Source organism: Manduca sexta, chromosome 12 (genome assembly GCF_014839805.1).
Source record: "Manduca sexta isolate Smith_Timp_Sample1 chromosome 12, JHU_Msex_v1.0, whole genome shotgun sequence".
NCBI lineage: Eukaryota > Metazoa > Arthropoda > Insecta > Lepidoptera > Sphingidae > Manduca > Manduca sexta.
In genome coordinates this window covers 3,450,331-3,475,863 of record NC_051126.1, presented here as the reverse complement: position 1 = coordinate 3,475,863, position 25,533 = coordinate 3,450,331, and the positions used below count along the sequence as shown (strand labels likewise).

The 25,533-nt window shown below is 39.0% G+C and overlaps 1 protein-coding gene across 1 annotated transcript in view; it reads left to right on the top strand.

The window, feature by feature from the left end:
• Positions 1–21,817, top strand: part of LOC115442777 (unconventional myosin-XV) — a 108,458-nt gene extending 86,641 nt beyond the window's left edge. The window contains exons 24-32 of the mRNA XM_037437744.1: positions 7,175–7,433; positions 7,704–7,858; positions 14,376–14,514; positions 15,008–15,136; positions 18,359–18,583; positions 18,833–19,111; positions 19,638–19,820; positions 20,178–20,331; positions 20,543–21,817. Coding sequence (XP_037293641.1) covers positions 7,175–7,433; positions 7,704–7,858; positions 14,376–14,514; positions 15,008–15,136; positions 18,359–18,583; positions 18,833–19,111; positions 19,638–19,820; positions 20,178–20,331; positions 20,543–20,556 — 1,537 coding nt within the window. The 3' untranslated portion in view covers positions 20,557–21,817. The remainder of the gene's footprint in view (positions 1–7,174; positions 7,434–7,703; positions 7,859–14,375; positions 14,515–15,007; positions 15,137–18,358; positions 18,584–18,832; positions 19,112–19,637; positions 19,821–20,177; positions 20,332–20,542) is intronic.
• The last annotated feature ends 3,716 nt before the right edge of the window (positions 21,818–25,533 follow it).

Below are 25,533 nucleotides of genomic sequence, written 5' to 3'. Positions count from 1 at the left end.
GATGATGATGAGCACAATGAATTGCTGTGAGATTTTGTTTTGTTTTTGGTGATTGTGTACAGTGACGTCACACCGCAATCGGATATTTGGCAAACATTTTGGTGTCCAACTCAATGGCTAGATTTCTTTGATAATGTAACCAACTGTTTATGAAAATTACCAACAAATCTAAATAGAAAAAATAATCGACATTGTCGAATATCCAATTGCTTTTAGTTGTATAAAAGATAAACATAACATTTACTTAGTTACAATTAGACCTGTAATAGACTTCCATCTTCAATGAATTGTGACGTCACTTCTCCTGTGTTTCATGTGTTGTTGCCCTTACATAATATAATGCTGCGATACACAGAGTAGGTTAATCGTACCTGTTGTTACCTATCTAATAATTTATCAATTCCTGTTCACTTTACCTTTCCTTGCTAAAATAAATATTCAAAACATCTTAAAATATAGGTAGCTGTTTGGCGAATATTCGAACAGACGAAACTTTTAAAAATAATTGATTTACGTTTACCGGAACCTCGCATCTGGTATTTTTTCTTCAAATATATTTCATGTACAATTATGAACAATTTACAATTATGTTATGTTAGCTATTTATTTTTATTTTTATTCCTGGTTTTCTAAACTGGACTAAACTATTGAATGTACTATATTTTTTGTATTTTTGTTTTCATAATATCCTAATAACTCTCCTAATAATATTCACATAAATTTTAGCTCTACTAGTCTCTAGCACTCTGAGAACTATTTTTAGTGTTTCCATCGCACCTGATGCTAAGTGAAGAAAGTCTAATAGTCCCTTGTTAGTCGATGTAATTCCGCCGGCCTGTTTGAAACCTGACATACACATGCTGTTCCAGTGCTGGCGAGTTTTACACCATGTGTACGGTGATCGCTGTCCGGGCGAATATAAAATATATTCTACCACCACCAACCTGACTGAGAAATGTTTTTTATGTATAGGTATATATATATCAATCAACAAATACTATAACTTTTGGTATATTTATTGATACATTGTAGCCCGACTAGCCTTGTCAGTCAGATTATTTATTATTACATTGCAAAATGGGCCCAACTTCAATGACATAACTATGAATTATAGTCTTATGTTATTCATGGGAAATTAAACCTTATGACTTGACCTTTCTATGACCTCTTCAACATAATCATAATTAAATCCGTTTCTCTAAATCACTGATTGCATTTCGTAATCATTTCGAAGGTTATTGATTTGTTATTATTTTTACAATATTTGGCTTTACTTTAGGTTACTTAATTTTATAAAACCACTATTTTGAAATATATTAAACTATACTTCATTAGGAAAAGACGTATCTAAAATTATTTCAATGAACTATATTCATATTCGTAAGCAGTTACAAAAAATCATTTTTTCTCCATATAAAATATTATGTAGAAACATTTACGTATATTCTACCGATGTGTAGAAATGTTCTTTCTCGCAGCAGTACCTATTTGACAGTTAAATGACGATTTTTTGGTGGGCTTGATATTATTTTGTTCCGAAATTAAGTACTATTAAAAATGATATAAATACTCATTTTTTATAAAGTTCTGTAACCCCGACTCAGTACTTATATAAGGATTTAGAATTACAATACAATACTCAGAAACATAAATTTAGTATTGTATTATAATGTGGATTTATGTTTTGAGGTCGGTCGAAGGAGTTTTGTAAATGGCTAATGCCTGATGAAAGGAATACAAATCAGATTTGACGCTACACTTTCCATGTCGAACAAGTATCTTTGCTTTATTATGTGGCCACTGCAAAATCGTCCCCCACTGCACCTGATAATAAGCGGACTGGAGTCGATACCACCGCAATGTCTATTTCTGCTGCCAAGCAGCAGTGTTTAATCGCTGTTGTGTTCCGGTTTGAAGGTCGTTGTTAACTACTGGACATAATGAGACTTAACATCTCATGTCTCAGGATGGCGAGCGCAGTAAAATACCAAACAATACTTTGTAATTCAAGGTGTTGGATGGTGTTTCTGCTGTTTATGGGCGGTCGTAACGCTTACCATCAGACGGACGGCAAGCTCGTCTCGTCATTCAAAGCAATAAAAAAAAGCAATGGAACTATTAGATAAAACAATAAACCGAGTCCAACAAAAAGCAATAAAAACACTAACTACAATATGCTTATATGAATATAATTTCAATAGGAAACCATAGGAATACGTTAACCACGCTTCATTGGTTAGTTACATAGATAAACCGAGGATTTCCCGACCAACTCTTCCTCATTTCCCTTTACAAATCGTTTTCCAATTATCCATTCGTGTTATAATTCGGTTTGAATCGGTCAATAATTAAAGAGATATCTGTCCAAATTACAGATTATTAAGTTTTAAATAACTATTCATTAGTCTCAAATTTAGGGCTGCCCTAAAGGTAAAGGAACATGGTAAGTTTGTGCTATAAAGGGATGTTACAAAAAAAGGACCGAGTGATACTCGTGATCAAATAGAATGAAAGAATAATACATATTACACTGACGGCAAATACATTACAATAAAGGCATTAAACTGATAAAATAATGTACTTGAACGTTTTTTACTTACCTAGATAAGTAATGCATAAAAGAAAGCTAATGTAGATCTTGCATCACACAGTGGACAATCATTGAATCAATCGGTCATGAAGTGCGCTGTAGATCTGCGCACTGCAGCAAATATTTTTTTGATCCACAAATATTTCTTTCAATAGTTTGTAGATATCTGAGAGATCATGTTTAAATAGCTGTTATGTGTAATACGTATTGCAAAATCCAAAATTGATGATATAAAATAAAAAGGCATTATACGATTCTTTGGCAGTTAACTGAATATTATTACCTATTCAGTAAAACGTGCAAGTCTGACCAGCGGTCACGGATGGTGAACGCCAGCGCGTATTGTTATACAAATGGTAGTCATCATTAGCATCGAACACGACTGCACTTCCCGTCGACACAATGAGCCGGCTAAACCTTAATGACGTCATCAGTTTTCGCTTTCAAATACTTTATATTGAATCTTCTAGTATCGAGCTTAGTACTGGAAGTTTTGGATGGTCGTAATACGTCTTAGAACAGGAATTTAGGTTAGATTCCCGTATATAGCTATTATTGACTAAGATAAGGTCAACATTATTTCAAAATATAGCAATGAAAACATGATAAATAATTCGTCTTGGTTGTTACAAATCTTCATACAATCAGTGAACTATTTTACACCTTTAACCGCCATTTTCAATAGACGAACCCAATCGCTTTTTTCAATCTATTTCAAAAATAGACCAATCAGAACAAAGTTTTTTTTGACATGCTTACAAATGACTTATTTTGATTGGTTCATTCTCAGATTCGGATTTAAGATTGAGATCTTTTATTAAAGTCGGCTATAAACGACAACATATAAAATAGACACATGAAATTAAAAAAAGAACTCTGCATTGTAAGATTTTCTTGAATCACTAAAGCGACATCAGAAGAACAACACATGTCTCGGCATTCCGTTCCATGGATCTGATCATTATATCAAAATATGCGAGTTAAAAGATCCTTTAAACGAATAGTAAAGTCATGCACTGGCTCGAAGCGTACATTCACTAAGCCGGGAGCAAGGCCGCGAACAAGGAGTGGTCTCAACGACTTTATGTTTGTTATAGTTCGATTGCTATCTGTATTGCCTTGTGGGCCTTCGTGATTAGATTCCAATGAAATATACAACAATAATATTCAAAATTATTATTGTTCGCGGTTTGGCCTGCGTGAAAGATTTTTTCCGAAGCCCAACTGTGTTCTTTTGCGGGATGATAAGATTTACGTTAACCCAAACCGTGGTCTACTTGAAAGTCAAATTTAATCCAAATCCGTAGCGATTTAGGGCGGTTACTTCTAACAAATATCGATACATCACAATAATTTCCTACAAGTAACATAATCAGAATATCACAGCGCGTTTCAAACAAAAACTTGTTCATTCATTCTTGTTAACATTTACTCAGATAATATTCACTGCACCTTATTCTGTATACAGTTTATATTAAACAATTTATTGCATTTGAACTTAGTATATTCTATTAAAATAATAGCTTGCATTGCTTAATGAAATGCAAATACCAATAAGATAATGTTATGTAAATTATTTATGTTTAATTCAAAGAATATAAATGGCTTGATAAATTTATAGCGACTTTGTGGCTTGTTACACCTTCTCTTATTAATAAATGAGCATGACGGTTCTAAGCTTGGTTTTGAGACCCAAAAAGTTGATTTTCTTTTATGCTAGAACCACTTGCTGCAAACTATAAACCTGCGCCCTTCTGTAGAGCACGCACAAACGTGTGGATGCATTATAAGCGCCTGTTTCCTTTAATTAGTGTTCAAAACCCGATAATCAACCGATCGGCAACAAAGTATAATCGCTTGCTAGCCCACGCAAGCCTTATCCACGTTCGAATTTTGTGATTATATGGTGGGGGCTTGGTATGCGCATGTTTCCACCATCAGGCTTAATTAATGGCATTAAAGTTTGTTGCATCCCGGTAGTGGATATAATTTAAGCTGCATTACATAAAATAGATTACAAAAATAATCGTAACTAAATCAAACATTACCATCGGCTTACATTATGCGCAATGACCGACATGCAAACAATGGCGTCAAATCCCGGAAGGCATCGCAATCCGCCACGCTGCATTACTCAATCCGCTAATTTTTAACATTTAACATTCTCGCGTTAGTAATGATGTCCCGTTTCTCATGAATGATGCAATGTTAACCATTTACCACCATCCGTATTTCATAACTGACATTAACAGAATGCCATATAAGATTCGAGATTACCCGAATTTATTTCGTTTTAATTGCAGTTTTTATGTTTGTGTAAATCATAAAATGGTATTAGTTTCGAATGTTGTTTTCGTTTGTGTTATTTTTCCTGTGTATGTTCTAGTCTGTCTTAGTATTTCATAGTTATTGAAACTCATTTCGCAGCATTCAACTGTCTTTATAACAGAGTGCTTTATTTTTTTTCAACATGATATCATTGTTAACGAATTCATATATAATTGTTAACCAATGAGAGACGTTGCCGTCCGCAATACTATCCAGTCGGGAGCACAATTTATCAGTCTCCCGTTTTGATGAATAAGTAACTAATTTCCCCTACTATTCGCTAAAATTATGCAACTTTATATGTATGCTTGAAGTTATTTAGGACGAAGTGTCTTAAGAATGAATTCGTATAGATTCAGACTAAGACTTATATAGTTAATTGTGCAGTACAAGCTTATGCGCCCACGCATACTTTTTATATCGATATAAATATTCATGATTTGAAATACATGATTGACAAAAATACACACTATCTATTCTATTTTTATTTAAATAAATACATTATTTTGAGCATTTTACAATTTCCAATTCTTTTATAATAAAATATGCTTAGATATTTTTAATGAAGTGTCAATGTTTTTGATTTTAAATATATTTCCGGCTAAACGAAATATATCTTTAAAATACATTGTAGATGAATAGATACCTTGTAAGTACAAATAGCTTGGTGTCTCAACATCCTGAATCATTACAACTATTGGCTTATCGCACAAACATTACCATGAATGTATCCGAGCCGACGGAGGTCACCCGCCCCCTGTATTCACTACAAGTAAAAACAAAAGTATGTTAGTACTTTTATTTAATTATTGGAACCACCCTGCATCAAAATTATAAATTTGCCGCCGATCCCACCCTTCCTGGCTACGCCCAGGAACACTTCTCCCGGTTCAATAGAACTATAACCCAGTTTTCAACTTAGGCTGGTGACCTACTGCTTTACGGATGTTGCCAAAATGATACTGGCAGCTGGAAAAAGTTGCTAACTCATATCTATCGAAATTATTTATCTGATTTCAAGATCACTTGACATTGTACTAATCGTTAATTGAATGAAGATGAAATCGCATATTTCAAGGAATGACTAAGCCTCTTTATTTTGGAAAGCATAGCTTACGTTATTTTTCGTTAAAATCGTTTAAGATAAATCAGCAGGATAATAATTTTAAGGCCTGATTTTGAATTTACTTTACGAATACCAATAACCGCCGTTTTTTAATAAACGATCTCAATCACATTTCCAATCCATCACCAAAATAGACCAATCAGAACAAAGAGTTTGATATAATCATAAATTACTATAAGCCGGATTAAAGGATCCCAATCTCAATCTTCAATCCGATTCCGAGAATGAACCAACCAAAATAACTCATTTTTAAGCATGTCGAAAACCTCTTTTTCTAATTGGCATATTTTTTAAATAAATCGAAAAAAGCGATTAGAATCGTTTATCGAAAATGGCGGTATGTTGATTGGTTTATTCTAACGATCGGATCGAAGATCAAGATTGGAGTCATTTATTGAAAACCACCGTAAATGAAACTATAAATAAAATAATAACTTATAAAAGATTATTTTCAATTCGATTTGTTCGAAATATTCACACATTAAAAAAATATTTTTAGCAAAATATTTAAATACACTTCCGCTGTCATCTGCTGTTGGTTATTTTTTGCGTGCAAAAAGAAAGTGGTTGAATCTCACCTTGTTAGTGCATAATTTAAAATATTACATTTGCATGCATTTCTGAATGTCGATGTCACAGCGCGAAGTTTCTATTCTTAGTTTCTTTATCCTCGGAATATTTATAACTATTTATATCCTATTTGTATGCAAAAATAAATAACATTAGAATGTGGTCGGTTCGCATTTAACAATATATAAAACATTTTAATTTATAGAAAACATTACTTTATTTGTCAGCATTAGGTTTTTATAATCTATCAGATTATGTATACCTAATTGTGACTAATTTGTAATAGGTTCACAATCTACTGGACTTCGTATAATGACAATGTGCGGTTACCTACCATTCCGAAAAGTGCCATCAGTCATGAGATTCAGATGAAAGTTGCATCAAAACAAAAGAATGTTGTGTACTGTATTACTAGAATTATCCTCTAATGTTTTAACAGCCTTGTTGCACTCTTATCGGCCTTCGATGAATAAAAAACAACTATCACGCTTGTATATTTCCAAGAAGGCCCAAAAATTGATTATGTGCTATCCAGTACTAACAGTCTAATTTATTTACAGATTAGAAATCCTAAAAGCGGATTCATCGCTGAAAAGCAAGGCTAAACGCAACGAGTGGACGTGGAAGGCGCAGACTGACGTGGTGAAGTGGCAAGCGTCGCCGCTGCGCGCGCCTCTGCTGCGTCTCCCGCCGGCCCTGACGCCGCCAGCGCTGGAGTGCTTCACCTGCATCAGGGCGTACTGCGGCGACCTCCAGCCTGCTGAGCGGAACATGCACCAAGACTTAACTGAAGTTAAATGCGTCTACACCGTCCTCATGGTCAGTATTTAACATTATTGATGGCAGATACATTTTATTTGTAAGTGGATTGCGACCACTATGTACATCATGAGATGCCAGCCATAGGACTGGCATAATTTCAGCCACTGAAAAGGTCGCAACATCTGCAACTGGTCAGCAAGATATCATTGAGACTTTAGTTCCATGAAAGTTTGATAATCACATTACTATTCTAAAATTTGCTTAAACTTATAAAGGACAATCTAATAGAAAGACGTATTTTAATGAGCTAATTGTTGTGTCTGGCAGCACTGCCACTCGGTGCCAGAGCTGCGCGACGAGGTGTACTGCCAGCTGATGAAGCAGACGACGTCGAACCGGTCGCAGGCGCAGGACTCCTGCCAGCGCGCATGGCGGCTCATGTCTATCCTCGCTGCGTACTTCACCTGCTCCGACACCCTCAGGTGATTATATCATAAGCATTGAGAAGCCGCGAGGCAAGGGAAGCTCTTGTCATAGGGTTGAGTCATAAAAACTTACCACAATATTACGTTATAATGATAAGTTATGTTAGAAAATTAACCATTTCAGATGTGGGGCATTCCACGTGAATCGGGCACGAAAAAAAACTCGATGTCTCAGATTTTCGTAATATTTGATTATGTTATACCTGTATATGTCCTCGATCCAGATACAAAATATTATTAAAGTGTAAAGCCTGGTTAGCAAGTAAAAGGACTTTGAAGTTTTGACTGGCCGGCTGGTATACGCCACTTCGAATCCAATTATCAAGTTTTTTGTGTGTTACAATAAAATAAATAAAGCAATTAAATAAATACTTCATTTAATGAACTTTTTTATTGTATTTTTGGAAATTGAAAAATGTTTTTTTTTCTTTGAAAAAAATGTGTTTGAAAGTTTCAAACTTGAATTTCACAAAGTTGGCATATTTATATTTTTTTTTTTTTCTAAAAATAGCTACTATTGTATAGATAATCCCTGCGAAGTTTCATAATGGGCTGAGAAGTAGTTTCGGAGCTAGACCGATTACAGTGCCGAAGCGCGGCGGTCGCCAGAAAGAGCGAAGTGGTAAAAACTTTCAATTAAACTAAATACTTTCGATCAGAGTATTTTATCATGTTTTGCATCGCTCTAACGATTCAATTACATCTGATTATAATATTAAAAAACATATTTATATAACTGACGGTGCACAACATTTGAAACTTGGCAAGGATAATCTATATACAATATTGGCTATTTTAGTAGAAAAAAGTTATTATATAAATATGCCAACTTTGTGAAATACAAGTTTCTAACATTAAAATATATATGAATAATAATAATAAATAGTAGTAGTAATAATAAATATGAGTTTGTGGCATTGATGTTCTAGCCTATATGTATAAGCGGTCGGGTATCGTGATGGCTTTGTTTGATGCGTTATGTAAACTAGCTTGTGTCGCCAGGCGTTTTAGGTTACCACCGAGACCGTCAAATTGCCCGTCTGCCATGTGAAGTGGCACGAAAATGAAATTCTGCATCTTAACCACAATCCTGTTTGAAATATAACAAGTTAATACAATTAAATCTTTTTAAAATGTTGTTGTGCACCGTCAGTAATATAAATATATTTTTTATATTATAATCAGATGTAATTGAATCGTTAGAGCGATGCAAAACATGATAAAATACTCTGATCGAAAGTATTTAGTTTAATTGAAAGTTTTTACTACTTCGCTCTTTCTGGCGACCGCCGCGCTTCGGCACTGTAATCGGTCTAGCTCCGAAACTACTTCTCAGCCCATGAAGCTTCGCAGGGATTATCTATACAATAGTAGCTATTTTTAGAAAAAAAATAAAAAATATATAAATATGCCAACTTTGTGAAATTCAAGTTTGAAACTTTCAACACACATTTTTTTCAAAGAAAAAAAAACATTTTTCAATTTCCAAAAATACAATAAAAAAGCTCATTAAATGAAGTATTTATTTCATTGCTTTATTTATTTTATTGTAACATTTAAAAACTTGATAATTGGATTCGAAGTGGCGTATACCAGCCGGCCAGTCAAAACTTCAAAGTCATTTTACTTGCTAACCAGGCTTTACACTTTAATAATATTTTGTATCTGGATCGAGGACATATACAGGTATAACATAATCAAATATTACGAAAATCTGAGACATCGAGTTTTTTTTCGTGCCCGCTTCACGTGGAATGCCCCATGTGCCAATTTATTTACGGTCCATTTGATACGATTTAATCCTTAAGAAATAACTATGCCTTTAAATCATATTATTTTTTGCTGCTGGTAGGATATATTTTATATACTCCTGGATAGCGACCGCGTACACAAGGTGTTAAAACCCTCCATAAGGACCCACGTAATTGTGTCGCATTCCACCATCAGCCTGTAAACATATAGCTGGTTCTCACAGGCTGGCAAATTTATGTCGACTGCCGAAGGGTAATCATTTTATTTCTATTGGATTCACACGACAGTTCTATTGGATCCCCACCTGCTATCAGATGCAGTGGGATATAAAAAAAAATCCCTAGAAGCGTAGTCCAACAATAAATACAACTCCAAAAGAAACTCGTCATTGCATGTAACGCAATTTTAGCTTAGCGTAAAACGTGCAAATAAACGAGTTTTTGTATCCCTTTTATTTATACTTTAGTCGATAATTTTTTGTCCAACCTCCTTGTGAGTTTTTCTTGTCTATCCGGTGCAAAGGTTGAGTTTTTATACAGCCTTAAATGATACCGTGACATGCGTCGCTCAATCTTCAAATTGTAAAATAATGTTGCCAATAGAACCACCACTGTCGAAAAAATGTAGAGATAAAGAAAATAACAGGAATATTTGTTCATCGTGGTTAAAATCTAATACCTATTACAGTTTAATACTGAAACATAACTGTAAGCATAATTCATCAGGCCTTAACACCATCTTATATAAAGCCATTATATTGCAGGAATAAAAAGAATGAATTATTGTCTATTCCCTAATTTAAGATAGTATATTTTATATACGTTCCAAGTCACGCATATACTTAACTTTTTATAGGTTATGGTGTCTTAATACTTGTGTTTGGGGGTGCTCTGGTGTAGTGTGTGTGCTAAGAGTCCGGGTTCACACAATAAAGACACTCTTTCACATATAACCAATATTTATTATTAGCAATAGTAACACTACAGTCTACAATTTATAATTACTAACGCCCGAAATTAATAATGTATCTGCTATCCAAGACTGAAACCTATCTTAGATTGCCGACTATCTTTCGATTGCTCTCCTACCGGCATGCCAATATCTTAACTCGCCTATCCTTGCTTGCCTTCAAAGATAGATCGCTGGCAATCGTGTCCAGATGCGTTCCCTCCTGACCATTCCATTTTATGCAGGATATTCCATTCGTAAAAAAAAAAATACTTTTTGTATTATCCATACAAACTATTCGTTTAAATATTTGTCCAATTGCTAAAAATAAGACTTGGAGTAATAAAAAAATATTTTATGCATTTTAGCCCTCAAAAGAAATAATTAATAATTCGTACATGTCATATTTATGGTACAAACTATTTAATGAGTTGAAATGGAACGTGAGTAACGTGGTTGCTAACATATTTTGACACTGAAGTTTAATAACATTGTTCATAATATATTAATAAATATTTAAAGGATTTAGTTTTTAGTATGAAGTACGCAGTAAACTCGGTGCCTTATAATAATAATAATTGGACTTTGTACACATTATCCAGTGTTATGGCACAAATTACAATTCCGTTATACATAATTGTCGCATAACTTTAACCGTTTACGCAGCGCACGAAACAGAAGCTCTCAGAAGTAATCAATTTTACACGTTTTTGGTTCCATTGGTCATGGTGTGATGATATATACCCTATATAATACCCATCCACAATAAATGGGCTATCCAACACTAAAAGAATTTTTCAATTCGAACCGGAAGTTCCTGAGATCAGTTCGTTCACACAAACAAATAAACAAACGTACTCTTCAGCTTTATATAATTATAGTATAGATAATGTATGGAAATGTTGCCTGTTTCTGTGATATTAACTTTTAACTAATAAAACTATGTTAATTGTAATAATTGTTACTTTGAATTACAAATGTAGATAATCAATAAAACTAATAACAGTGATTGCAAAGGTATTTTTATTTTTACTAAGTAAAGAAGTTATTTTGCTGTTCTTTCTCCAACATCTTGATTCTCTATATTGTTCTCATAATTAATAGTATCAGCAGTTGATAACTCCACTTCGGTTGGAATTTCCTCTAACCTGTGATTCCGACAAATATTGTGCAAAACTGCAGTTGCAATTATTATTGCTTGAACTTTAGGTAAAGATAAACGTAATGTCAATGCAATCACAGGGAAGCGACGCTTCCATGTACCAAGTATCCTGAAAAAGACAATATAAATATTTCCTATTCCTCAGCAAAAGTTGATGGAATGGAGAAACACCATAGTTCTTAAAAAAACGATGCAATTGCCCCTTGTTAGTACCTATCTCATAGTTCGGTAGGTACAATATTTTTTGTAAATAATGTCAAAAATTATTTACTTTGTACATAGAAGTAACACGGATATACGGCATCAGTTTAACTAACAATGATTGGCAAGCATATTTCGGAAGCCTAATCTAAACGTGAAATCAAACTCATTCAGGGTCTGCATGAAGTTAACTCTTTTCATTACCCGTGATGAAGCGCGACTTTCAGTTTAGCTATTTTTACTATCAGTATCGCTAGTCCCTCCAAATCACTGTCGTCACTGTCACTAGAGAATATGGATATTTCCATTGCCTTTTCGTTTCCCTCAAAATCAGTGTAAGCGATATTCAAAACATATGGAGTAAACTGAAGAATTGGTCCGATTGGAAAATGCGATTGTTTACAACAATCAAATCAAATGTCAAATCGGGTAGATAGAGTATTGGCAAGCGTAAACTGTCATTTTCAAACAGAGGGTAATCTATGATCTGTAATCCGTCCTCTCAAAGATCGATTATTGTTAGTGATAGCTTACTTACTCTATGGATTGGTTATTGGCATGCTTTATCCATAAAAACGAATGAATTATCAATCTTTGATAGCATACATTGGATTAGGATTGGTTATTAATTTCGGGCGTAAGAAGTTGCACTTGTTTACCTCTATACCTTACTCGCTCTGATTTACATGGTTGCTTTGGACTCCCGAACTGACGAGGCATGATTCCCCAACCCTTATACATATGGGTCGGAGAATCTTGACATCGCGATGTACAAAATTAAAGAAATTGTACAGCGCCATCTATTGCCCTAATTTACTTAGTCTGGCCATAAATACTGTTACACTTAATTATAAAAAAATATTACATTTGAATTTCGAATCTGTCATTTTTATACGATTGTTCATTGTGTTTTCTCATTTTGGCGCCAATACATTGTAAAATATTTTGCGATATTAAAATGGTGTGGGGTGATAAAGAGAACCGAATCGCTGTGATAGCATTACACAAAGTAGGTATGGAGCCAAATGCAATTTTTAAAACTCTCCATACACTTGGTATTAGTAAAATGTTTGTGTACCGGGCTATTAATAGGTACAATGAGACCTCCTCTGTTTGTGACAGAAAAGATCTGGCCGTCCACGTAGTGTTCGTACGAAAAAGGTGGTCAAAGCAGTAAGGGAAAGAATTCGAAGAAATCCTGTCCGAAAGCAAAAGATTTTATCTCGGGAAATGAAGATAGCACCTAGAACCATGTCGCGTATTTTAAAAGATGACTTAGGACTTGCAGCCTATAAGAGACGCACTGGCCATTTCTTAACTGATAATTTAAAGAAGAATAGGGTGGTAAAATCGAAACAACTACTGAAGCGGTACGCAAAGGGAGGTCACAGAAAAATTTTGTTTACGGATGAGAAAATTTTTACAATTGAGCAACATTTTAACAAACAAAATGACCGTATTTATGCTCAAAGCTCTAAGGAAGCTTCCCAATTAGTCGACAGAGTGCAACGTGGACATTATCCGACTTCAGTGATGGTTTGGTGGGGTGTTAGCTATGAAGGAGTGACTGAGCCATATTTTTTGTGAAAAAGGTATCAAAACATCGGCACAAGTGTATCAAGATACCATTCTTGAGAAGGTAGTTAAGCCCCTTAACATCACCATGTTCAATAACCAAGTATGGTCCTTCCAGCAAGACTCGGCGCCGGGTCATAAAGCTCGGTCCACGCAGTCTTGGTTGGAATCGAACGTTTCGGACTTCATCAGAGCTGAAGACTGGCCGTCGTCTAGTCCCGATCTTAATCCGCTGGATTATGATTTGTGGTCAGTTTTAGAGAGTACAGCTTGCTCTAAACGCCATGATAATTTGGAGTCCCTAAAACAATCTATACGATTGGCAGTGAAGAATTTTCCCATGGAAAGAGTGCGTGCTTCTATTGATAACTGGCCTCATCGTTTAAAGGACTGTATTGCAGCCAATGGAGACCACTTCGAATAAGCTTTTTATATTTTTAATTGTTTTATATTTATGTATTAAACTGACACACTGTAAAAGTAATAAATGTTATTTGCAGTTAACAATTTTCTTTTTTCTTTATTACAATATTTATGGCAAGACTAGGTATAACTACTGTACGTCATTACTTATTACAACGCCATCTTTTAGTTTTCGATGGATTAAATTGTCTATTTTATTAATTGATCTTTGAACAACTTGTAATCATAAAAATTCCGAGGTCCTTGCGCAACAGTAAGACATTAAGGGACTGACATCGAGACTGATCTTAAAATTGTTATTGGCAAAGCACGAAAATTACTTAAAAAAGTAATTTATTCTTTTTTTATAAACCGCTTTTCTTCTTTTTAACCGACTTCCAAAAAAGGACGCCGTTCTGAACTCAAGTGTTTGTATATTTTTTTCATTAATATACTTGTTTAATATAATTCCAGGCCGTTCCTAGTGGAGTACCTGTCAGCGGCGGCGGCAGACCGTCGTCGACCATGCCAGGGTACAGCGTCTGTATGCCTCGCCAACCTTAGGAAGACCTTACGCTGCGGCGGCAGGAAAAATGTTCCCAGCGTCGAAGAGGTATGACAGGAGAAATGAGTTATTCTAATATCCTCATAAAGCTTAGCTTAGTAAGAGTTTGTTTGTTTGAACGCGATTGAAACTACTAAATCTATTTTGATTATTTTTACACTAATAGGAAGCTATATTATTCCTGAGTGCTAAAGGCTATTTTTATCCCAGGAAAATATTTATCCCGAAAGACTTTTTCACGCGGGCGGAGCATTATAATTATAAAATGCGAGTGGTTCTGAAAATGTTGGGATGTTTGCTAAAAGTAAACTCAGTAACTGCTAAATGGTTTTAATAAAATATTGCACATGGATAGACCATGTCCTGGATTACCAAATAGGGTACTATTTATTCTCGTTTTTTAAGTGTTACTGCCGTCGCTCCCGTGGTGTTATGGCTCGCTAAAGTGATTTTAAAAAATGATAAAGGTATTTAACGTGAGCAAAGCCAATGGCGACGGCTAGTGTTACGATCCGAGAGTGCAACAATATTCATGTGTCAGGTGACGGCGGTGTCGGCGGGTCGCTCGGCGCGGCGCCAGCTGTACCGCCTGCCCGGCGGCGCCGAGCGCGTCGTCAACACGCGCTGCGCCACCGTCGTGCAGGACATCGTCAACGAACTCTGCGAGCTGGTCAGTACTCTCACCACACGTTACACTAACTCATGCTCATACGCGCTCGGCGCGGCGCCAGCTGTACCGCCTGCCCGGCGGCGCCGAGCGCGTCGTCAACACGCGCTGCGCCACCGTCGTGCAGGACATCGTCAACGAACTCTGCGAGCTGGTCAGTACTCTCACCACACGTTACACTAACTCATGCTCATACGCGCTCGGCGCGGCGCCAGCTGTACCGCCTGCCCGGCGGCGCCGAGCGCGTCGTCAACACGCGCTGCGCCACCGTCGTGCAGGACATCGTCAACGAACTCTGCGAGCTGGTCAGTACTCTCACCACACGTTACACTAACTCATGCTCATACGCGCTCGGCGCGGCGCCACCTGTACCGCCTGCCCGGCGGCGCCGAGCGCGTCGTCAACACGCGCTGCGCCACCGTCGTGCAGGACATCGTCAACGAACTCTGCGAGCTGGTCAGTACTCTCACCACACGTTACACTAACTCATGCTCATACGCGCTCGGCGCGGCGCCAACTATACCGCCTGCCCGGCGGCGCCGAGCGCGTCGTCAACACGCGCTGCGCCACCGTCGTGCAGGACATCGTCAACGAACTCTGCGAGCTGGTCAGTACTCTCACCACACGTTACACTAACTCATGCTCATACGCGCTCGGCGCGGCGCCAGCTGTACCGCCTGCCCGGCGGCGCCGAGCGCGTCGTCAACACGCGCTGCGCCACCGTCGTGCAGGACATCGTCAACGAACTCTGCGAGCTGGTCAGTACTCTCACCACACGTTACACTAACTCATGCTCATACGCGCTCGGCGCGGCGCCAGCTGTACCGCCTGCCCGGCGGCGCCGAGCGCGTCGTCAACACGCGCTGCGCCACCGTCGTGCAGGACATCGTCAACGAACTCTGCGAGCTGGTCAGTACTCTCACCACACGTTACACTAACTCATGCTCATACGCGCTCGGCGCGGCGCCAGCTGTACCGCCTGCCCGGCGGCGCCGAGCGCGTCGTCAACACGCGCTGCGCCACCGTCGTGCAGGACATCGTCAACGAACTCTGCGAGCTGGTCAGTACTCTCACCACACGTTACACTAACTCATGCTCATACGCGCTCGGCGCGGCGCCAGCTGTACCGCCTGCCCGGCGGCGCCGAGCGCGTCGTCAACACGCGCTGCGCCACCGTCGTGCAGGACATCGTCAACGAACTCTGCGAGCTGGTCAGTACTCTCACCACACGTTACACTAACTCATGCTCATACGCGCTCGGCGCGGCGCCAGCTGTACCGCCTGCCCGGCGGCGCCGAGCGCGTCGTCAACACGCGCTGCGCCACCGTCGTGCAGGACATCGTCAACGAACTCTGCGAGCTGGTCAGTACTCTCACCACACGTTACACTAACTCATGCTCATACGCGCTCGGCGCGGCGCCAGCTGTACCGCCTGCCCGGCGGCGCCGAGCGCGTCGTCAACACGCGCTGCGCCACCGTCGTGCAGGACATCGTCAACGAACTCTGCGAGCTGGTCAGTACTCTCACCACACGTTACACTAACTCATGCTCATACGCGCTCGGCGCGGCGCCAGCTGTACCGCCTGCCCGGCGGCGCCGAGCGCGTCGTCAACACGCGCTGCGCCACCGTCGTGCAGGACATCGTCAACGAACTCTGCGAGCTGGTCAGTACTCTCACCACACGTTACACTAACTCATGCTCATACGCGCTCGGCGCGGCGCCAGCTGTACCGCCTGCCCGGCGGCGCCGAGCGCGTCGTCAACACGCGCTGCGCCACCGTCGTGCAGGACATCGTCAACGAACTCTGCGAGCTGGTCAGTACTCTCACCACACGTTACACTAACTCATGCTCATACGCGCTCGGCGCGGCGCCAGCTGTACCGCCTGCCCGGCGGCGCCGAGCGCGTCGTCAACACGCGCTGCGCCACCGTCGTGCAGGACATCGTCAACGAACTCTGCGAGCTGGTCAGTACTCTCACCACACGTTACACTAACTCATGCTCATACGCGCTCGGCGCGGCGCCAGCTGTACCGCCTGCCCGGCGGCGCCGAGCGCGTCGTCAACACGCGCTGCGCCACCGTCGTGCAGGACATCGTCAACGAACTCTGCGAGCTGGTCAGTACTCTCACCACACGTTACACTAACTCATGCTCATACGCGCTCGGCGCGGCGCCAGCTGTACCGCCTGCCCGGCGGCGCCGAGCGCGTCGTCAACACGCGCTGCGCCACCGTCGTGCAGGACATCGTCAACGAACTCTGCGAGCTGGTCAGTACTCTCACCACACGTTACACTAACTCATGCTCATACGCGCTCGGCGCGGCGCCAGCTGTACCGCCTGCCCGGCGGCGCCGAGCGCGTCGTCAACACGCGCTGCGCCACCGTCGTGCAGGACATCGTCAACGAACTCTGCGAGCTGGTCAGTACTCTCACCACACGTTACACTAACTCATGCTCATACGCGCTCGGCGCGGCGCCAGCTGTACCGCCTGCCCGGCGGCGCCGAGCGCGTCGTCAACACGCGCTGCGCCACCGTCGTGCAGGACATCGTCAACGAACTCTGCGAGCTGGTCAGTACTCTCACCACACGTTACACTAACTCATGCTCATACGCGCTCGGCGCGGCGCCAGCTGTACCGCCTGCCCGGCGGCGCCGAGCGCGTCGTCAACACGCGCTGCGCCACCGTCGTGCAGGACATCGTCAACGAACTCTGCGAGCTGGTCAGTACTCTCACCACACGTTACACTAACTCATGCTCATACGGTTGTCAGTTTTCACACTCCAGTGTGGGGTTGGCGTTACTAGCGTTCGAGCTACAAATCGCTGGCTTACTATTACATGGTTCTGTGTTATATTTTTTTCATGAACTGAGTTATAAACATGATACGGTACGGGAATTAATTCTTTATGAAATTCCTTCCACAGTGAATATGTTAAATTTCATTTTTCCAAAATTAATAAAAATTAAAATAGGACTTTGCTATAATGAAACGCAGAAAAGTTATTTGGTTAAGACAACAGTTTCTGAATTTAATGTAGAGTAACTTAATTGACAACTTTCATAAGTTCTACCTTAGGACAGAATCGTGTGGCTCTCCATTTCAACTTCTGTCACATTGTATTCTCTAAAAACGACCACCGGTCGTGAAGAACTTCAGACCGGTCAAATTACTCGTAACAACTATAGCTACGAATAGTAACAAATGTTGTAACATTATGTGTAGATCGGCGTGACGAGCGAGTCGGAGCGTGCGGAGTTCTCCCTGTACTGCATCGTGGCGGGCGACGCGCTGACGATGCCGCTGGCGGGCGAGGAGTACGTGCTGGACGTCACCACCGAGCTGCAGCGCGCCCACCACCCCTTCTACCTGATCTTCTGCCGCTCCGTGTGGCACGCGCCGCTCCGCACCGACGCGCCGCCGCTCTACACCGAGGTGCTCTTCAACCAGGTCGGTACTACGTGCTCTATATCTAAAAGTAAAAAAAAAAACCTGCCTTTTTGTGCCCAAAATTCCCTATTTTCAAAGTAATCTTATTAACGACTAGTTATCGATCGCAATTATGATTGTTTTGACACGTTACGAGATATATAAAAATTTGTTAAATAGTCAACTTTTCTGATTCCTACGATAGACAGCAATGGTGTAGCTTATTCTAGCCCTAACGCTCCCTATATAGAATCCTTGTAATTTTTGCAGGTGGCGCCTGACTACCTCGAAGGTCTCCTCCTGGTGCTGCCAGGCGGTCAAGCCCCGGCGCCGCCTGTCCTGCGCGACGCGGCCCTGGTAGCGTCACTCCTGCACCGCGCGGCCGCGCTGGCGGAGGCGCCGGCCCCGCGCGACCTGAAGTTCCTGCTGCCCAAGCCACTGCTGGCGCTGAGAGACCCGCGCCCTGCCAAGTGGGCCTCGTGGGTGGCCGCCGAGTGGCCTCATGCCAGGTCGCTCACGCCGGCCGCCGCCAAGTCTAAAGTACTACAGGTAAGATGAGGTGTTATTTGTTAAAATTTAAAACCCTTTTTGCAGTTTTCTAAGATCATTGAAATTTATTATAAACTAACCCCCTTATTCATAGACGTTATTTATCTAAGGACGGAGCATTGCTATGAAAGCAATTTTTCTCAGTGCTGACGGCATGGCAGCCTTCGCTGTGCGTAGACATAGGGCCGTTATGATTGGCTAATATTGAGATACAACTTTAATCTAGTTGACTGTCAGATAAACAAAGCTGAGAAACAGACTTGTTATCACATCAATACTCCATCCTTAGATAAATAACGTTTATGAATAAGGGGGTAAGAAAATAAACTACTATTACAGTCTTATTTGATTCCGTAAGAAGATTAACAGCCAATACATCAACCTCTTATAAACATGCAATAATTGAGGATGCAATGTAGTTTTTCTGTCCCTGTCTGGTTTTTAAAGGAAAAATAGAGTAGAGAGAGTAAAGTAGACAATCCGAAGCACAGCGTATATACCTAGCGCTTATTTCCCCCGTGTGTAGGTGTTGTCGCGCTGGCCGCTGTTCGGGTCGTCGTTCTTCGCGGTGCGGCGCGTGTGCGGGCCGGCGGGCGAGTGGCGCGAGTGCGTGCTGGCGCTCAACCGCCGCGGCGTGCACCTGCTGCACCCCGCCACGCACGAGACCGACACGCACTGGCCCTACGCCGAGCTCATCTCCACTAGGAAGGTAATATTCGCGTCTGAGAAAATCGACTGGGAATAGTCGAGGATTTAGTTCTTTTAAATTAAGGATACATTAACTTATATTGTAGTAGAGAAGGCTTTTTCCCAGCAGTAGGACAGTATAATAAAGTGCTGGTACTCTTAAAATAATTATGTATTAATTTATCATTGTAATCGATACAATATATCGATATGTTACATTGAATAAATCTAACAAATTATAGTCTATGATATACTTATACCTATTTTATTAAAATAAAAATGTAGATTGATTTAACTAACCCATTTAAAAGCCAAAGTAAAACCATAACAAAACCGAACTATTATTTGTCTATATTCAAGTAATGTATCATTGCATCAGGTGCGGTCGGAGGACGGCACGCTGTTCCTGGACGTGAAGTGCGGATCGCTGCTGCAGCAGCGCGTGACGCGGCTGCAGGCCGAGCAGGCACACGAGGTGGCGCGCCTCGTGCGGCAGTACATCGCGCTGCAGAGGGACCACCGACACTCGCCAGGTACACACTTCACTAGTCCACTAGAATATCGATAGTGAAATATCGACAGAGCATGCCTAAAATGACTTAGGGGCCGTTCAAGTATTACATAACGCAATTTTTGAAGATTTTTGTAAAATTCTAACAACGCAACGTGCAGAACATTTGTTTTGATTTTTTTTTTTTGTAGTTTAAGCATAATACTTTATATGAAATTATTTTGTGTTTACAGTTTTCAACGCATGAGAAGTGAAGCGCTGAACGAACTGAGTGGAACGAGTGTTGGTGTTGTGTACATTATGAAACATATCGATATCGACATTACTCACCTATCGTACGACGTCATACCTCACTATCGAGACCCATCCGTCCAATGCAAGCTCATCTAGTGTTAGTGTCGTTGCTGATTGAAATGATAATAGGATTTAGGGCACAAACACATTTGCGATTATACCATTAAACAATGACCCGTCGTAAAATGAAATATATTGGTTCTAAGGTTCATTTTAGTTTGGTTGTTGTTAATGGCAAATAAAACGCACCTGTTAGTCGATACATACTTCTATTTTCATTTTAGTCATTTATTTTTAATTTTAGAAATTATTAGCGTACGGGAAAGTAAATAATAAGATAACATTTATCTATGTAATCCATTCCCTAGCTTATTTATCCACCAAATTATGGTATGTATTTTTTATGAGTTGTAATTCATAGAACTTATGAAATCATGTATTTTTATAATTACAATTCAATCTACAAGTACAGTGGGAATATTTTTTCCACTACTTTCTGTAGTTTTAATAATAAATATATTATATGGTAGCTTTCGACATAATGCTGGCAACACTAATTATCAATAATTTTCTACAAACAATCAATCGAGTCTGTAAAAGTGGTGATACATTTACGTTTTTTACTATTTTTATACTTCATCAAATATATTTCGAATGTTAAGTAAATTTAATTCGTTGTAATTTAGTAGGTATGTAGTATTTATGTATAAATCGATATATAGTTGTTTACGGATTTCATATTATTATCTACATAGTACTGTTATACCCAAGGACAACGTTTTATCTTATACGAAAAACGATTTTTTCAGTCAAAGAATAGTAGTCCATCCGCAATTTTTGAATAACAGAAATGCTCAACCCCAAAACTTCGTCACATTATTTTTGTGTCGTCAGAACATTGGCTGTATGTTTTATGACTTTGTTTTTTTTTTAAATAGCCTTAAAATAGCAGAAATTATTTTTGAAAATATTTACCTCAATATCGCTACGCGACGACGTTTCGTTTGAGTGAAAATAGGTGCTATGTTTAGAATGAAATATCTATCATTAAATATAAAGTCAATTATAAATTATATGGAGTGTAATGGCCAAAAATAGGTCGGAGTCATGTTTATTACTTATTATGGTATATTTGTTGTCGTGTAATATATTTAAAATGAATTATTCAATGTACGAGAATATATTGTAGATATGAAATAAAAAGTATATTTACATGATCTGTTTTATTCATAAGGCATTTTTATTGATTAATTTAATCCCCTAGCAAGAAGTAATACTGTGTTTGTGGTTCTATCAAGACCAGCGAAAGTAGAAAAATGTCAGACTTTGTTGTCATTGGCGTAGCACAGCAACCCAGTGCTTGTAGCCATTAAAAAAAAGTATAAAAATTATACGTATCGTATTATCTGTGGACCGACACTTCTGGAGTCGATTCTTGGATAACAATTTGAAACAAATGGAATTTACGTCTAGTAGATGTAGGATTAATTAATTATTCAATTTACCAATTCTATCTAATTATTGTGGAATTAAATTAAATAAAGCTATTTTATTATTTATTATTAGATGTAGGCGGTCGGTAATAAAAACCAATGTATATTCTTCCTCCTACATATAAGAAATAATATGTTGCGCTAACTCCACATTACAAACTGCATTCGACTGAAACTTTAACGATTGTGGACTCAAAAACTAGACACTTATTTAAAAAAAAATACGTTAACAAAGTAAACCATTAACCAACAAAGTAAGTCATTATTTTCCTAGAAATTCTTGGTCAAGGGCTATGCCGTCACCATTTAGGACATGTCAGTTGGTTAAACGGGGACTAAATAAATTCGCCCCAATTAAACACATTGTCACAGGTCAGAGTGTAATCTGTCTGGTGTCTAGTTAGACAAATTATGAATTGAGTGTCACTTCCCATATCAGCATATTCTATTTTTAACCTTTTTATTAATTTTATTTATTTATATATTTCTCTACAGATTACAAGTAATAAAAGGATCTATAAAATATTACATAAAAAATTGTTGACACGTGCCTAATCTAAGATTATCTTGTGTTTATTGTCTATTCCTACCGTCAAGCAGTGTTCATGCACTATTGTATTCTGGTTTAAAAGACTAGGCGCAGTACACTAAAGCTAGTGTACTGGGCCTTATCATAAGTCTCATACGACTATTTTACAATGAGACCACAACTCACTGTCAGTTTATAAAACGGCATATCTTTGCACTGTTATTAATCCACTCTCTGCGAGATACTTAATATTAAAGGAGCGTGTGACTTAATCTTGTTAAAAATTTATATAAAAAACTCAATATTATCACTGTGATTATCACACAAGAAAAATACATTCCTCATGACATCTATTTCTGAAGAAAATATCTTTTCTTTTTCATCATACTGATAAACTAACGTGAGTAGGTATGACTATTTTTTTCTTATGTCATAATTAGCTTTGTGAGTATATTCTCCCCATTATTTTCCTCAAGCTAGTCACAGGTGAAGAGCGCAGTTTCCGCGCGCTGGTTCCCACGTCGATTTCAAACGTCTCTTTTGTGTAACCAAGGCTGACGATTTGACCCCGAAGATGCATATTTACGTCGCATGTTAAAAGTTGACAATATGGTTAGAACTGCCCACGCGATTCGCTACTAAAGTAATGTTTCAAAAGATTTAATTTGTGGGTAATTTATGTCACTGGTCGTAGATCTCCCACGTGTGACAGTCCATCTGGGTAGATACTACCGCAATGTCTATTTCTGCCGCCAAACAGCAGTGTGTACTGTTGTGTTTCGGTTTTGAAGGACATTGTAGCCAGTATGACTACTGTATATGATAAGACTTAACATCTTGTCTCCAGATAGTGAGCGTAGTGGAATAGTAAACAATACTTTGTAATTTAAGGTGAGGGATGGTTTTGCTACTGTTTATAGGCGGTCGTATCGCTTACCATCAGGCGAACGACAAGTAAAAACTCGGTAATTGGGGATTCATATTCAAAATGTAAAATAAATAAATAAACATTGAACAAGACGAGCAATAAATTAGCGTGTGGCTAGACAAGCTATTTAGAGAACAATTTTACCGCAAATATGAGAATTTTCAGAGGTTTTAATTAACAATTGAAAACCGAATCCGAGGTTATTGCCGTGAGAAATAATATCCGTGGAATTAATAAAAACATGTAACAGCGTTACGACCCCGCGGGTAATTATTGTGAGTCACACACCAAGTTTATCACAAAAAAATACATTTAACTAGTTAAACTTTTTTAGTTATAAACCTGTCACCGCTGAGGAAGGGCCACCTTTATATTGTCAAAATCGATAAGGAGATAACACACATTGGTCCATTGGTTGCCCGTGGTAAGGGGTAACCGAAACCTCGTCTCATTAAAGAGAAAACTTTAACACGTGAAAGTGGCGCAAACTTTTGAAGATATAAGGGAGTACTTTCTTAACGATAATCTTTTATTAAAATTTAGGCATAAATGTACTACGGACTTACAAATAGGTTGGACCAACTGTAATAAATATGAAAATCACTGCATTTGTCCCCACACTGCCAATTTCATTATCAAAAAGTACTCAAAGATAAATCTTATAAAAGATTTACAAATCCGTTATCGGATATTTGATATCCTACTTTACCAGTCCGAAGTAATCAATCACATATTTACAAAATCGAAAAAGGTGTTGCTCAACTCTACCTATACCTACTTCTTTTTAATGGAAGACATACCTTTTATGTGCGCTACAGACATTAGCTAACGCGATTGTTATCTGAACAAGTCACACTTTTTAACAGCTCATTAAACTAAAACATTAGTGAATACTGAGCATTAGTACTATTTTTTAAATGTTTTATGGTCTACGAAGTAAGTACTTCTTTTAAAAACAAAAGCTACTTTTATACTATAAATGGTAGTGAAAATTAAATATGCTGAGCTAACTTGAGGACGTTTACTGAACTTATCTCAACTCTGCCTACTACGTAGTACACTATTGAAAGAATAGGGTATTATCTACCATGGGAATAAGCCGATTAAGAGGATAGGACGAACTAATGATAAAGAGCTTTTGGGTTCGAGTCCAGGGACCAAATCGCTGACTCTCAGAAGTTTTGACCGCATAAACGAACGATAATAAACATCGTTCATTATCATTCGTTTATGTGGTGAAGAAAAAATTCGTGGGGAAATCCACCTACCGAAATATTTTCCATAAAAGATTTAAGGTGTATGCAGCTATCAACCCACATAAGGTGATTACGCCAAAAACTACCTAAACACTTAGCCATTTTCACTATAAGATACCTGTGGGCAGCGGTGTGACGATTCAACACAGAAAACCAACCTTACTTACTTGAACAACCACCTCCGCACAGTACCTATTGTTAATCCATGAACTGTCATGGTAAACACACAATGCGTTCTTGACATTCGCTAACATTACTAATTCGTTTCGACAGCGCCGCCGATTCAATGGAGCGTGCGATACGACAAAGGTCTTTCTCATTAACATCGCGTTCTAAGGCTGAGATTCATTCAAGTGAGGGAAGTAACTGCCCTCAAACGATGACTCCGTGATTGTAAATAAATAAATACTGAACAGTCGTTTTTCAAACGGCACGTTACGTTTAATATATCAAAATATTACATTTATAATTAACAACCCCTATGCCTTAAATTACATACTTATGTAGTTAATTATAAAAATTCCTTTAGTAATAGCCTATTGAACGCCATAAGTAATCCTATCACAATTCTTACCTCTACAAATTACCAACAAGCACCTAGGACTTGCTTATTTCGCATAACATCCACGCACCTCTATGGGAGCTGCTTTGCAAACATTGTTTTTACTTCACAAGTTTTACAAAGCCTGTTTAATAAAGTGAAAACTTATAATATGTCAGTACT